The sequence below is a fragment of the Hibiscus syriacus genome, unplaced genomic scaffold (assembly GCF_006381635.1).
Source record: "Hibiscus syriacus cultivar Baekdansim isolate YM2019G1 unplaced genomic scaffold, ASM638163v2 tig00110020_pilon, whole genome shotgun sequence".
Taxonomy (NCBI): domain Eukaryota; kingdom Viridiplantae; phylum Streptophyta; class Magnoliopsida; order Malvales; family Malvaceae; genus Hibiscus; species Hibiscus syriacus.
Window position 1 is genome coordinate 99,379 of NW_024062568.1, and position 15,593 is coordinate 114,971.

Sequence of the window (15,593 nt, forward strand, 5' to 3'; positions counted from 1 at the left end):
CATTATCCCTAAACACAACTTTTAGTCATTGATCTTGTCTAGTTTTTCAATTTGATCTTTAATTTTTTTTATTCGCATTAGTTATTAAATCTGACAACTTTTTTCATTTCTATTATTTGTTATTATGTTATAGACACATGTTTAAAATGTCATAAGAGGATGTACCGAACGGGGATAATTCCTTTAAAAAAATAAAATTAACGCATATTTAAGATATATTTTTAATATTTTTATATACAATCTGTTTTTGTTTTTTATAATTTTATAAGTCCATCATCTCTTAAAATTTTAAAAATTCACCTTTTAACATTAAATCATAGATCCGTCCCTAAATGTCACATTATCAAAATGATTAAAAATAACTAAAAAAAATAAATTGATAGACTAACCTAGACAAAAAAAAATCAGAAACCAAATTAAAATTTGTTTATCAAATTCAAGATTAATTATTTTTAAAATAGATGGACAAAACTCAAAGTTCAGCATGATAAAAGGACTAACATCATAGTTAGATCCTTTTTCTTGTAAACTATTATCAGTAACAGTGATCTTTAAATGAAGTTAGGAATTACCATAATAAAGAAGGCCTACCCTTGGCATGTTGGCTTGAACAATAAACCTGGAATCTGTGGCAAGCAAACCTGTACTGATTCTGAAGTCAACAATGAAAAGAATTTCGTGCTTGAGATTCTAAGAATGCAGCCTAGGGTTTTTCAAAATTAAAAGGGTTAATTACCCCATTCATACATTAACTATACCCAATTCTCAATTTCATACGTAATGTTTAAAAATTTTCGATTTTATACATGATATTTTTGCCGTTAACGGATTTTCATCACTCAACTATCTTCTCACTTTTAATTTAGTCAATAAAGTTTAATTTTTTAATTTAATTATTAAACTATAAAAATACTCTTATTTTAATAACTCAAATTTATTTTATTAATTTTTAATGACATGACATCTATTATTAACTAAAATTTATTTTATTAATATTTTAATAACTCAAAGTTTAAATAACTTTTTATTTTAATGTATTTGCTGTAATATATAACTAGAGTTTGAAAATTCCCCAAATGGGTTGTAGACTCTTCTTCTTTACAAAAAACCCCCTTAAATCCTAACCCTAAATTAAATGAGCCACTGCTTTGTCCTTTTTCCGGTTTAACATCAAATCAATTTTCTGCTTATCATAATTTCAAACCAATTGATTTCAAGAGTAACAATGAACACAAAATTTTGGTATGAAAAGTTTTCCTTTGATTTACAAACCTGGGTTTTCCTTCTTCCCAGGAAAAATTTTCAAAACGACATAATATGGGTGGTCTTAGTATCATAACTCGATAAAAATGCTTCAAATTAACCCGAAAAACCTTGAGTAAATCGGTCGACATTTGCCTAACCACCGACAAGCAATTGCTCTGCATCAGCAACAACAACTTGATCATCAATCTCCAATCCCCTGAATTCGAATAACCTGAAACCAATGCATTCTAAGACCCCACATTTCTCTCACACATTTCGTCGAACACTTTCTTCATCGCCTCAAACTCTCCACATTTCTCGTACATCGAAATCAAAGAATTCGAAACAACAATATCCACAACGAACCCAATTTTTATACCATGGCAATGAACCAATTTACCCGCTACCAAGTCCCTGATTTCCCCAGCAACTTTCGAAACCATTGCCAATGTAAAACCATTAGACTTCACACTAAAACGACCCATTTCACGGAACAAATCAAAAGCTTCAACGTATGAGTAAGTTTTGAGATACCCATTAATCATCGAGTTCTAAAGATAAACATTCTTTTCCTTGATCGAAACGAAAACGGTTTTTAATTCGGTTAAGTGCCAAAAATAGGTGCATAAAGAGAGGAGCTTTGATGTTGTAAAAGGGTTTTGAGTGAACACGTGTAAGATGATTTGAGTGTGTGCTTGCTTGGTGAGGTGGAGAGATTCATGCGTGGATGAGAGATTAAGGAAATGTAGGAGATTGAACCCATTAACAACACTGAATCCTGTCATATCTCCACTCTTTCTTTTTTGCATGTCAATAACGATTCCAATAGCTTCAGTGACTTCTGGGTTATCAAAATGATGGTGCTTGGTTGGGATAAAAGGTTATTTAGCTCTGGGATTGTTCGGTGTTGGATTAGTTTGATTTGTATGCGTTTTGGAATTGTGATTGCTATCAAACAAGATAAGCTCGTTTCGATCAATATTGGGTTCTTCTATAGTTTAAAAATTAAATTAAAAAGAATTAAACTTTAGTGATTAAAATAAGAGTGAAAAGATAGTTTAATGATAAATGATATAATTTACCTAAAAAATAAAAACATGTTTTTTTAAGTGACACATGTCAATTTGTTATAGGTTAGAGGGTTTCACGTCATCTTCCGAGACGGAAATGAGTATACCCATTGATGACTGAAAACATTATGTAATTAATCAAGAATTTTTAAGTTTTATGTATAAAATTAATAATCGGGTATAATTCATATATGAATATGGTAATTAGCCCAACTTAAAGACCACCATTCCCTCCCCAATGATCTTTTCTTTTTCCCATTAATAAACCTCTTTCTCTTTAATCCCACCCTTTAATGGCGTCGATCTCCAATTTTAAGCATTTCTCGAGAACAACCCCATGTCTTCTATGGCGATCCAGAACCCACATTTTCTACATCTTCTTGCTCCTCCTGTCACTCTTCTTCTTCTTCTTAACTTCCTTCAACCAGCGTTCCCCGTTAGCTTTGGCCTTGGCTACCCGCCTTCGATTTGCCGCTAACTACCTCGCATCCTTCACCTCCATTTCCTCTTCCAACACCTGCATCGTCTCGGACGTCAGAACCAACTGCACTCTCTCCTCGGTCACCGCCGTCGAAAGAACCAACAACGTGATCAAAGACCTTAGTTCTTGCGACATCTTTAATGGAAACTGGGTCTTGGACGATTCCACCCCTGCTTATATTCCTGGGTCTTGCCCTTACGTCGATGATTCCTTTAACTGCTTCAAGAACGGCCGGGTCGATTTCAGTTACGTTAGATACCGGTGGAAGCCTTTCGATTGTCAGATTCCGAGGTCAAGATTTTATAGAAAAAGTAGTTGAAAATCGTTTTACACCACTTGGTTTACTTTGTCTTTTACATGGTTGTCGAAATGTGCATATAGGTTCAATGGGAGGAAAATGCTGGAGATGTTGAGGGGGAAGAGGCTGGTTTTCGTGGGAGATTCTTTGAATAGGAACATGTGGGAATCACTGGTGTGCTCGTTGAGAGAATCGTTGAGAGATAAGAGACGACTCTTTGAAGTTTCCAGCAGGAACGAGTTCCGGACTCAGGGGTTCTTTTCTCTCAGATTCTCAGTGAGTCAAAAATCCATCAAACTTTTTGTTAGTTTTTCCTGGTTTTATGAACATTTTAGATATTCGAAACTCATACTTGAATCCGAGTAACGTGTTTAGATATCCGAAAGTCATACTTGAATTTGAGTAACATGCTCAGATATCCGAAACTCATATTTGAATCCGAATAACGTGTTTAGATATAAACGAGGTCGTTGTCTGGTGAAATGATTTATAGGATTACCAGTGCACAATAGACTTCATCAAATCACCATTCCTAGTCCAAGAATGGAAAATCTTCGATAACAGTGAGATCAGAAGAGAAACACTGAGGCTTGACATGATTCAGGGTTCCAAGTACAGTGATGCCGATATAATAGTATTCAACACTGGCCATTGGTGGACTCACCAAAAAACTGGCAAAGGGTAAAGAATCTGCTGCCATTTTTTTTACTTGTTTTCCCATCAGTTTCTGAAATTTACCACAAACTTTCCCATGAACGAATGGTGTTTTCAATTTGCAGCAAAAATTACTTCCAGGAGGGCAGCCATGTCTATGACAGATTGGAAGTAAAAGAAGCATTTACAAAGGCATTGAGAACATGGGCACAATGGGTTGATACCAACATTGATAGAAAACACACCAGGGTCTTCTTTGCAGGATACTCCTCTTCTCATTTCAGGTAAAAATAATATGGCTATAGTTCGAACCTATGTTAACTTGGACTTTCATGTGAGTGTCGATACGGATATGTCAATTTTTATTTTCAGGAAAGGGCAGTGGGATACGGGCGGGAACTGCCATGGTGAAACAGAGCCAATATCAAATGAGACAAGCCTTGCACCATATCCATGGATGATGAGCATCCTGGAATCCGTAATATCGGAAATGAAAACACCGGTATTTTATCTCAACATCACCAAGATGACGGCTTACAGAAAAGACGGCCATCCTTCGATTTATAGGCCGCTAGAGATCCCAAGGACTCCGACCATGTTCCAGGATTGCAGTCATTGGTGTCTCCCTGGTGTTCCAGACTTTTGGAATGAACTTCTCTATGCTGCACTGCTAACGTCATTTCATTCTCAATTCTGATAGGCTCAAGTTCTAATGTGGTTGCTTTTCCTTGTATGAGTAAACCATAGGACTACATGTTCTGTGATGAAATTGCATTCATAGAGATTGTTGTATGTTTTTAGTCTGCTCATATACAAGCAATGCTATGCTTTTGGTCCCAAAAAAACATTACCAAAAGTCCAACATTTTAGCATTTCATATATCAATTTTGTTAATTCATTACTTTACTGTGATGCATTCAAAACTTTATTTTAAAATTATTATATCTATCATATTGTATGCCAATTAATAATCAACCACCGAAATGATTATTGGCGAGTTTTGATTGTGTTTCTCTTCTTTTTTTAAAATTAATTAATGGTATCTAATTTATTGATTGACTAATTGAAATCAAATTTTGTAAAGACTTATTATAGAGTCTCTCCTTGATCTATGTTTATATTCACATATTTTTGACTTGACAATTTCATATTAATGAGTGAAATGATCAACAACTAGGGAGGGTGGTCGAAGATACGAGAGAAATGATCAACATTTCACATTTTTTTTTAAATTTTATTAGTAATTTAAATTAATAACATTCTATCATCAATGATTAATAATGCTATTAATTATACTACTAATAACATTATAAAAAGGATATATTTTTGTACTTTAATTTGGCTTCACATTTCAATTGGTATCTTACATTTTTTTCATATAATAAGGTACTTGAACTTGACTTCTTGATCAAAATTAATACTTATTATAATTGATTTATTTCAACCACTTTAAATCATAATACAAGTTTAGGTACCAATTTAAACTAAAAAGTCAAATTCATATATCTAATTGGACCAAAAAAAATTTAGCTACCAAATTGAACTTTGAAGTAAAATTCAGTTACGAAAATATAATTACCCTTATAAAAATAGAGGACTTAATTATACCAAGCTAAAGGATAGGAATTATTTCATATTTGTAGCATAGTAGAGGGAATAATATCAAGATTATACCAAAACTATTTAAAAACTAAAGCATTGCTTAATATGGCATGGAATGCCCTCAACTGATTGGCTTTCCTGGATAGGAAACTCTCTAGTCATAGTAACGGGCGTACAGAATAAAAGCTTTACCTTTACTCACCATGTCGAGATAAAATCAAAGAAAGCTCCATTCTTCGGGAACGACAGAGTATCCTTTGTTTTTCCAAATTTCTTAGTTCGCACGCTCGAACTATTTGATCTCCGATCGGACAGAGATAGAAAATCAATTCATCGGCGAAGGGAGAAGAATTATTGTAAATCGAGGAAGAAGATGAAGATCGACGTGAATGCGATGGCTCGTAGAGTAGAAGTTGATATTCGAATTCCTCTCCGTTATTATTACCGAATCGCCGATAGTCTCCTCAAACAGGTTTTCTATGCTAAATCTTTGCCTAATCGTAATCTTTTCTTAATAATGACGATGTTATGAATCGTTTAAGGTTTGATTTTATCTTAATCTCAGTTTGAATCATTCTTTTATTTTATTTTTCTAAGTTTTAATTGCTAATGGTTCCCTAGTTTTAATACTTAAATTTCCTATTCATCCTAATGAATTTGCGTTCTATTTGAAAATGTTAGTGATTTAAGTTCTAAGTAGCTTCGTTTGTAGCATTTCTTGCGAATTCTTAGTCTATTTCTGTTAAGCTAGTAGTTGCTAATGACTTCATTGTTTTTAGTACTTCAACTAGCTCATTTAACCTAAATTAAATTATCGTCATATTTAAAAAATGTTACTGATTTAAGGACGACGCTAATCTTTCTGCTAGCTAGAAATTTAGGTGTGATTACAGGTGCTTAATGCATTTTTTATTTTACTTTTCAGGCAGAAATTTATAGAGAGGAAAAAAATATAGTGGATTTGTACATAATTCTACTTAGATATTCAAGGTGAGGGGGGCTTACTACAGATTGAGTTCGTCATGCTAAATTAATCTATGTAAGCTTATTTATGAAATTACATTTTGATCAGTTTGGTGTCAGAAACAATACCATACCATCGAGATTACCAGGTTTTGCTTCCGAAAGAAAAGGCTGTTTCTAGGAAGGTGAGGTTTAATTGTTTTCTGGGCGCTCTGTGAGTCCATTCATATGGTATTTGATGATGTTTTGCTTCTATTGTTTCTCATTTGCAGAGACTTTTAGCTGTACTTGATGAGCTTGAATCTTTGAAACCAGACGTGCAAAGGAGAGTTGAAGAACTAAACAAAACTCGGTCAGGGGCAAGATTGGTTGACCTTGATGACCAGGAAGGCTCTTTCTATGGCTCAGCTACGATGTCTTCTTTGGATTGGACCCCTGTAAATAAAGGATCTAATATGAGCTTGGATATTAAGCAGGTACGGAATCATTCATAATTGGTGGATGCAATGTGATTGAATTATGTAATTATTAATATCTCCTTTCCATGTTTCTATATCTATGGTTGCCCATTTTTTTTCTTATTGTTTGCTTGCTTTTTTAATAAAAATCCAATATTTTATCTCACTTTTCCCTTTTATATGGATGCAGCCTGCCAGCGTGGCAGTTCAACCTTCCTGGAAGTATAACAGTAATCATAATCAGATTGACTGGCAGTTCCAGAAGTTGTGAGTTTCTTAGTTTCTTTTGTTATTGTTAATGGTACATTTGTGATTTGGGTCTTGAAACCTATCTTTCCAAAGTGAAATCCGCTGTTGTATTGGTGGGATCCATTAAAATTCAGTAAAAATTCACAGTTGTATTGGTGGGATCCAATAAAATTCAACTCTGTACTATTAGCTGGTCTCTAAGGAATGGAATTAATTGATGTTAAAAGCATGGCCATGCATAAAATTCACTTGTGTGTTACTTCTGCTTAAGAGCGTCACCCTGATTTCTTTTGGCCTTTGCTTTGCTCAGTGTCATATTTGTTTGTGTTTGTCCATCTAGGACCTTATTAGAAGGTTGTATTAATAAGAATTAGTTCAAAACTTTTTCTTTGAGGCTGACATGGCATGTATCAATCTTCCTGGGTTGTTTCAGGTCTCTTAATATACCTCTTCCCAATAAAGAAACACTGTCTAGACACTCATTTCTAGGCCCTAACGGCCTTCGTGGTCAGTGGCTCGGACCAAATGCAGAGATAAAGGTTAATCTCTATCTGCTTTATCTCCCTCCAAGCTTCTTTATGTACTCGTGCATAATCTCTTTTTGCATTCAAACTGCAAAATCTGCATCAAAATTTAATTCTGCTTTATAACTCAGGTTCAATATCCAAGCCATAAGGACTTGGCGTCTGCTGAAAATTCAGGGTAGGACTTCCAAAATGTTCAATCATTTTTCTTTAAGCTTACGCATATCTTTCTACCCTTATCATATCCGTTCACCTTAGATATTATGTAAATATTAAAAATTTGAAATATCTACTGAGTGTTCTAGTTTGTGTTGCTACAATGCTGCGGCTTTAACATATTTCTATTTTGTGTTACAATTCTATACAGCCTGAATCAGGCTGTGCAGCATGGACCTTTGGTTGTAAAAGATGGTGAACCAGGAGGGGTTGGTTCTGCTATAGACTCGGTACTCTCGTTAGATGATGGTCTATGGTTACATCCTGCAGAAGAGGCATGTCCTTCTTTGACTATTGAAGCAACAGAGGATCCTTTCAAGTTTGTTGGTATGAAACAACCTTCTCCTCCTCCTGTGCTTGCTCAAGTACTGCCGCAATTTACACCAATTCATCCATCAAAAGTTGCTGATCCAAGACCTGGTCCTGCAAAGTCTTCTCAAGATGGATTGCCAAACTCTAGCTCATATCAACATTTACATGTTGTATGTCTCCTATATCAATCATTCTTCTTATCTGTTTCTTGGTGGAGCTATCAGATTTGGGCCTTCTATTTTGGTTAATGTTCCACTTTTGTTGACTTAATATTCAGCCAGTACAAATGATGGAGGATTTCTTGCGATTGGCTCGGGCAAATACAGAAAAGAATTTGGAAACATGTGGTGTTTTAGCTGGATCATTGGTGAGAAAACTATATTTTTTGAAGTTGATAAGTTTTTTGTTTAAGATGATTAGGAAGTAGGGGATTCAAAGTTGCTGCAAGAGGTTTTTTATACTTTTAACTTTTGTGGCTGTAGAGAAACAGGGTTTTCCACATTACTACTCTTATAATTCCAAAGCAGGAGTCAACTTCAGATTCGGTATGGTATACTATTCCTTTAATCTAATTCTTTTGTGCAGAAAGAGTTAACAGTTTCAAGGTTTATTCTGGCTATATACTTTTATCCTAGTCCTTTAGTTCTATCTCACTGATTCGTATTTTAATACAGTGTTCAACATTAAACGAAGAAGAGATTTTTGAAGTTCAAGAAAATTATCTCTTTTTCCTCTGGGATGGATTCATGTAAGTTTACAAGTCTTGAATTTCCAATGTATAACGTGATTACCTTTTCTTTTCCTCTATATGCTCTTTTTTCAGTGAAAATACTTGGGTTTGAGGTGGATAAAAGATCACATATCTCTAGTATGTGTTCTGCTTCATAATGTTATTATCATTGCTCTAGTACCAGTGTATTATGCACATGCAAACAATGAGTAAACATGCTATATTTAAATTCAAGTGGGAATTTGTGTGGTTTATAAAGCTTCCCTTGGTTGCTTGAGCTCATGGGTAACATATGTTTCTAGGTATAAGAAAGGTTAGAGTATAATTGGTTTATTGCCTCGAAGTATGTTATAAATTTATATCTAAAAGAATGACTATCAGAAGGAAATTTATATCTAAGAGAAACTGTTTTATCCTTTTATTGGGCTGGGCACTGATGTAGGGTCGCATCTTTTCAGTAGCATTTTGATTTTTACTTGTAGTTTGGTGAAGTTCACACTTCTTTGGGGTCATTTGTTTCACTTATATTCTTTCTATTCAATCTCATCTAATATTTCATTCTTCCTCTAGTTAGTCTCTTGTGTGGTGCTGTAACATGCCTTGCTCGAGTTGATCTCCTTCATTAAGCATGGATTCATGTTTTGATCAAACTATGTTTTTAAATAGAAACTTGCATGTTGCTATCTATAGGTAACTGATTTAATCTTCAAATAAGTTAACATGCTATGCAATTCTTTGATTTTCAGACACACCCAACTCAGACTTGTTTCATGTCATCAGTTGATCTTCACACACATTACTCATATCAGGTAAAATAAAAAAGTACTTGCTAAATACCCCAGCGTATATTATGATTCAGTCTTACAGCATGTATCATTCTTTTCCACTGCCACCTCCAACATATGAATTACACGTTATCCATTCCTCTGACACACTTTTGTCTTTTCTTTTCTGGTGGGTATGTTTAGATTATGCTACCAGAAGCAATTGCAATTGTTATGGCCCCAACTGACACGGCCAGGTAGATTCTCATTTTCCTCCCAATAACAATGGCATTGAATGCTATGAAATATCACTAACTTTATATTGCTAGATGTAAATCTGTTATGGTTAGACAATTGTTTCCTATCATTTGCACTACCGGTTAACTTTTAGTTAAATCTGGTTCTAGTGTTCAAGCGTTCATATTTTTTTTATGGTCATCTTTTAAGCAACATTTACAGTAAAGTGATGGTAGAAAGGATTACATGTAACAAATGCAAATGAAAATAAGATATATTTTTCTGTGCAAGAGATTTTTATCTTGTGTATGCAGAAGCAAATTCTGTCTGTAGATTTCCATTTTGTTTAGCGGCTGAATCGGTAAAGAATAGGATTATTCCTATGTCTTAAACAACTGATTTATCTTCTCAGCTAAATTTTGTCGAAATGATTTATAAGTAGGAACGTACTTAAAGCGTAGCACTTAAGTACAGCAATGTTTGTAGGAACCTCTTAGATAAAAAGACAGTTCCTGTTATAGGCAAATTTTTTTTACAAGTTAACAATTTTCGTATTCAATTGCACAGCCCGCATGGTATCTTTCATCTTTCTGATCCGGGGGGTGTGACCATTATTCGTAATTGTCAGCAACGAGGATTCCATCCCCATGAGGAGCCTTCAGATGGAACGCCAATCTATGAGCATTGCTCCCATGTTTTTATGAATCCCAAGATAAAGTTTGATGTTGTTGATCTCCGGTGAGGTACGGAATGTCAACTCAACCCCCCCCCCCATGAAGTACTGCTGGTAAATTTATCTGTGAAAGGAATCAGGTTTGCATACTAAATTACTATCTTGTAAATTCAACTGAAGAGAATCATCTTGCAAGTAGAGGATGTTCATTTTTTTCTTCAATCATATTGTAAGAATTACCTTCCCTCATTCTTTTCCCCCTTTGTACTGCTATAGTAAGAACCGTTTTGCAGAGGAGAATTTTAGTAACAGATGAACTACATTGCTACCCAACTTGTTTTCCTTGGGACATTAATTATTCTAAACATGTCTATTACATTGAAATTTGAGATTTTTTATTATTTTATTTTTACTTTGACCCTTTAATTTGTATAATTTATTAGCATATCTAATTAAAAACAGTCAGTGGTATTGTGGATATTTAAAAAAAAGTGTTGCATTCAGCATTGGATTAGTATGTCAATATATGTTAGCTAAACATGATTTGATGAATTTTGACCCGATTCTGACTATGTGATTGAATAATAATAAAAGCAAAGGTGGGGGACATTCTTGATGGACCATTTGAGGGCATATGATTTGCAGGCCTTTGAAAAAGGGTATGGGGCCTCATGGAAGGAAGCATTCAAGAGTGTTTTATCTTGAAATCACAGTTTGTGAAAGGTGAAGGTAAGTGGGTATTCATGGCACTGCAACTGGATTGCTGGTTGTTGAGCTAATAAATAGAGGGCTTTAAAGGAAATAAAGAGAACACAGGCAGTCTATAAACTTTACGTGATCAGGTTTAATTGCCCTCTCTCTAGTGTGTGTTGGACCACCATCTCTCTCTCTCTCTCTTTCTAGTGTTGTTCAGTAGACAAAAGGAACATTTCTGTTCTTTCCTGCTGCCATTCTGCAAGTGGCAATGATGAGAAAACGATATCATATGTCTTCCAAAGCAGGCCTTTACAGTGTCTAAGTCGGCCATCTCACCAAGAACACCTCATTAAGAGGAACAACAAATGGCACTTGCCCAATAGTTCTCTACATGCGTTATCAGTGAACAAATGCGAGATTACATCAAACTCATTTAAGAGCTTGCTAGCAGGATAACGTCTCACTCAATCATATTTTCAAGTTCACGTGTTGAAGGCCCGCCCCATGACTTAAACTACTTTTTAGGGTTTAACACTTCCATCCTCTTCCCACAAACCAAAACCCCCTTTTATCGGTTCTAAGGACTCATAGATGAACCGCCGTCCTCCATCACTCTTACTTTTGACCAGGGAGGGACATTTCACCCGAACAGGATGGATTCTGGTCCGACCTGATCCGGTTGAGTCTGTTTTTCATTTTAAAAATTTAAGTACGAATCGAGTGTGAGTTTATGATACTCGATCCGACCTCACATAATATTATAATTATTCATTATATATTTAAGGGTAATTGCAATAATAACATTTTTATATTATGTTTTAAACAAGTTCTTAGTTTACCTAATAAAAAGAATATATATATATATATATATATGTCGGATTGAGTGCATGTTTTGACATAAAAACTTGATCAAATTTCAGGTCACATGGGTCCTCTTAAACTCATATCGGATCAAATGTAGGAGAGAAATTTAAATTTTAAGTTGAATTTGAGTGGATGAAAAACCTGATCCGACCGAGCCATAATGATCCCAACTTTATACTTAACAAAACTTTATCTTATTGTTAAGTTGATGTCTGTTTTGTACTTGTGTTGTAATTTAATGTTGAATGTGAGTGTTTTGTGTATGGCAGTAATAGAACCAGCCTAATTGGCATCAATTTCAGAACCGAAACCCCATTTGAAGCGTTAGGCAATTGTCATACCCAGCATGTGACCCAATTCAGTATTTTACTACTAATAATCAGTTAATTACATCCACGCGTAGACACCAAGTTATTCCATTTCTAACTAACGAATCATTCCAAAATTCTTATTATTTTCTATGCATTGGATTAAAATTTCAAACCACTTATTCATTGAATTTGTTGACGATCAGAGATGGTCAAAGGGAGTAGATGGGTCACGCCTAAAAATTTTAAGTTAGTATATATTTTCTTTATATTTTCAATTGATAATCTGCTTTCCTCCATAGAATTTTATATGTTCGCAGCTCTTAAAATTTTAGAGGTTCACCCTAACATAAAATCGTGCATATATCTTGTTGACGATAATACTTTTTTATTTCTCCATAATTAAGTTTTTTTCTACCTTTCAAGGTGGCATTACATTGAATCCACGTATTTTAAGCAGCTATGAAGTCTCGTTACTTAAAGAGTAAGATGGCAGTAAGGTGGCAAATTGCGTATTTAGATATTCGAATCTATCTTTAGATTACAAAAGGAGGATATATGTTTTTAAAAGGATATAAACCTTGGTCGTCCAACTTTTAATGCATTTATATTTTTAAAATTCAAATATTGGACGTATGATTTAAAATTTAATGTTAATTATAATATATTTTTAATTGTATTTTGAATTATAAAAAATTATAAAAGTATTCTTGGAATTAACTAAAAATAAGTTGATCTTTGATTGAGATGAGAAAAGGTGTTTGCAATGGTATAAGGCTCTCTTAATCCATTTATTTTTCTTAAAATATGTTATATTCGTGTTTATTGCAACTTTATTTCAACAATGTTTGTTATTGAGCCTGATTGTAGCAATAAACCTAGGGTTCCTGAATTTTTTTATATAAATATTTTTTTAATAGTATGGGTGATTACAAGTAATATCCGTTTAGAATTTTCTTAACCAATACAACTATTCCAACTCAAGACTTTAAAAAAATATTATTCTCTTTTACCACTAAGACTACTTGATAAATTATTTTTAAGTTGATTGTAATATATTTTTTTGATTAAGCTAGAGGTGATTACAAAGTAATATATTTTCTAAATATTCTTAATTATTTGACAATGAATGTTCAATTACTCATACAATTGCTGGTGCTCGAACCCGTGACATCTAGGAGCAACAACTACTCCTTTAACCATTGAAGTAAATTGATTTGTGCATGTTAAATGTAATAATAAACCCAGGTCTCCGGATACTCAACCAGCTAGCATCATGAAGGATAGTGGCAGTCCATAGTTGAAGCAAAATAATCACACTTATCTGCAATGCAAAGGCTTTCAAATTTCTTTAGTTCAGCTATACAATCGTGGATGGATCGAAGAGGGCCGGGTACGATCGCACCTCTTAAAATTTTCAATTTTTTTATATTTTAATTTTTTTTAAAATTATTTAATTTTACACCTCATAAAATTCTATAACTCCGCATCTCTTAAATTTTTATATTCTCACTCCTTAAAAACTTATTCGTCCATCCCTCGATACAATTCACCTGGAATGGATCTATCATTTGAAAATTCCATGCATCACAACTAAAGGTAGCGGAAGATCTTTATTCCAACCGGTTGCTGTTTTCTCGACGGAAAGAGACATGAGTTAGAGAAATCCATTTAATTAACTTAATTTGGCAGATAGATGACGTTTAGAAAGCTTAATGACGATCAACAATTCTCTTAAGCTCATGTGTATTATAGCTGGTTACTTTGGTGGTTTTTATTTTTATTTTTTAAATGTCAAGTCGATTTTTGTTATTGGGATAATGAGAGTTAATGATAAGGGATCAAAATTAATATTTTTTAATGCACAAAATCAAATTAGCGGATTGAAAACATGAGAGACCACCAATATTGTTTATCCAGTTAGAAATTAACTCATTTTACTAGTGTACCAAATCATCAAACTAAAGGCGTTTACCGTCTAAATGATCAAAATATTATAAATCAATAACATAAATAATAAAAAAAATCATAAATTAATATGGTAAATGACCAAACGTTATCATTTTAAATTTGGTGACAGAATATAAACACTTATAAAACAAGAGTGACCATATCGGTTTACCCCATTTTTTTTAATTTGCAAATCGAATGACTAGATCAGTACGGATGATAGAATGGTTTAACCTATATAATTGTATTGATTTGATTAATACCTAGTCATCTCCTCCAATATTTAAGCGCCTCGTCAGCCGATGGAGGACGTAAAAAGCCGACAACCCCAAGTCTCCGGCCACTGAACATTTTAGCTTAATTAACGATAAGACAGCCGGCGAGTGGCAGTGGTCCTAGGTTTGAATGTCATTTTTTCTACCAGAAACCCACAATTTGCTGCTATTTCACTCATCCCTCACCAACTGCTTAATTAAGGTTTCATTTTCCTTTTGGGTGCTTTCATCAGCTTCAAACCTCGAGTTCGTGTTTTTTTCACATGAAATTAAAAAGGAAATGGATTCGTGGAACTCCCTGCACCATTCAAGCCTCATCACCAGTCAACTGCATTACCTTTTTCCCTTTCTTTTTTTACTTTTTGATAGGGTTAACATTCAATCGAGCCGAGTCGAAAATTTTCGAGTTGATTACTCTTATTTTATGACTCAAATTTTATTTTAATTTTTTTAATTGAGTCGAATATTTGAGTTTCTGTTTAAATTTAATTATAAATATTTATAATATTATGATGAATGGTACTATTTATTCTAATTTAAACTATTTTCTATAAATATAATACATATATATTTGTTCATATGTATATACATATATCATTAAGAGTCAAATGACTCAACTCAAACCTGAAAATCAAATCACTAATTACTAAAATATTCGAGTTATACGAGTTATATTTTATAACTCGACTAGAATTGAAAAAAATTTCTAATCAAGTAAAATTTATGAAATTACAGTTTGAGTCAATTCAAATCAAAATTTTCCTAGTCGAGTCAAAAAGTCGAGTACTATTTAATTCACTCCTATTTTCTGGCATTCTACGCACTATCGGTGCCTTTATATATACCCGACATTAACCATAGCCCACCAATGAAAATATATTTAAACTATATGTTTAAGAAATTTTTTTTGCCAAAAACTGTTCTTGGGTCTCCATCATCGTCTTTCTCTTTCGATCCCTTTATTTAAAACTCTGTCTCCACATTGAAACGAGAGATATCTGTTGCGAGAAAGTGGGGTTGAAGA

At 33.7% G+C, this 15,593-nt stretch overlaps 1 protein-coding gene and 1 pseudogene across 1 annotated transcript; both read left to right on the forward strand.

The window, feature by feature from the left end:
- Window positions 1-2,608: 2,608 nt before the first annotated feature.
- Window positions 2,609-4,445, forward strand: LOC120213360 (protein trichome birefringence-like 4). Its single transcript, XM_039211538.1, has 5 exons — window positions 2,609-3,087; window positions 3,178-3,370; window positions 3,588-3,775; window positions 3,874-4,032; window positions 4,121-4,445. Exons 1-5 carry the CDS (start codon window positions 2,609-2,611, stop codon window positions 4,443-4,445), a joined length of 1,344 nt encoding a protein of 447 aa, XP_039067469.1.
- Window positions 4,446-5,645: 1,200 nt separating this feature from the next.
- On the forward strand, window positions 5,646-10,655 carry LOC120213068 (annotated as a pseudogene).
- Window positions 10,656-15,593: the final 4,938 nt, after the last annotated feature.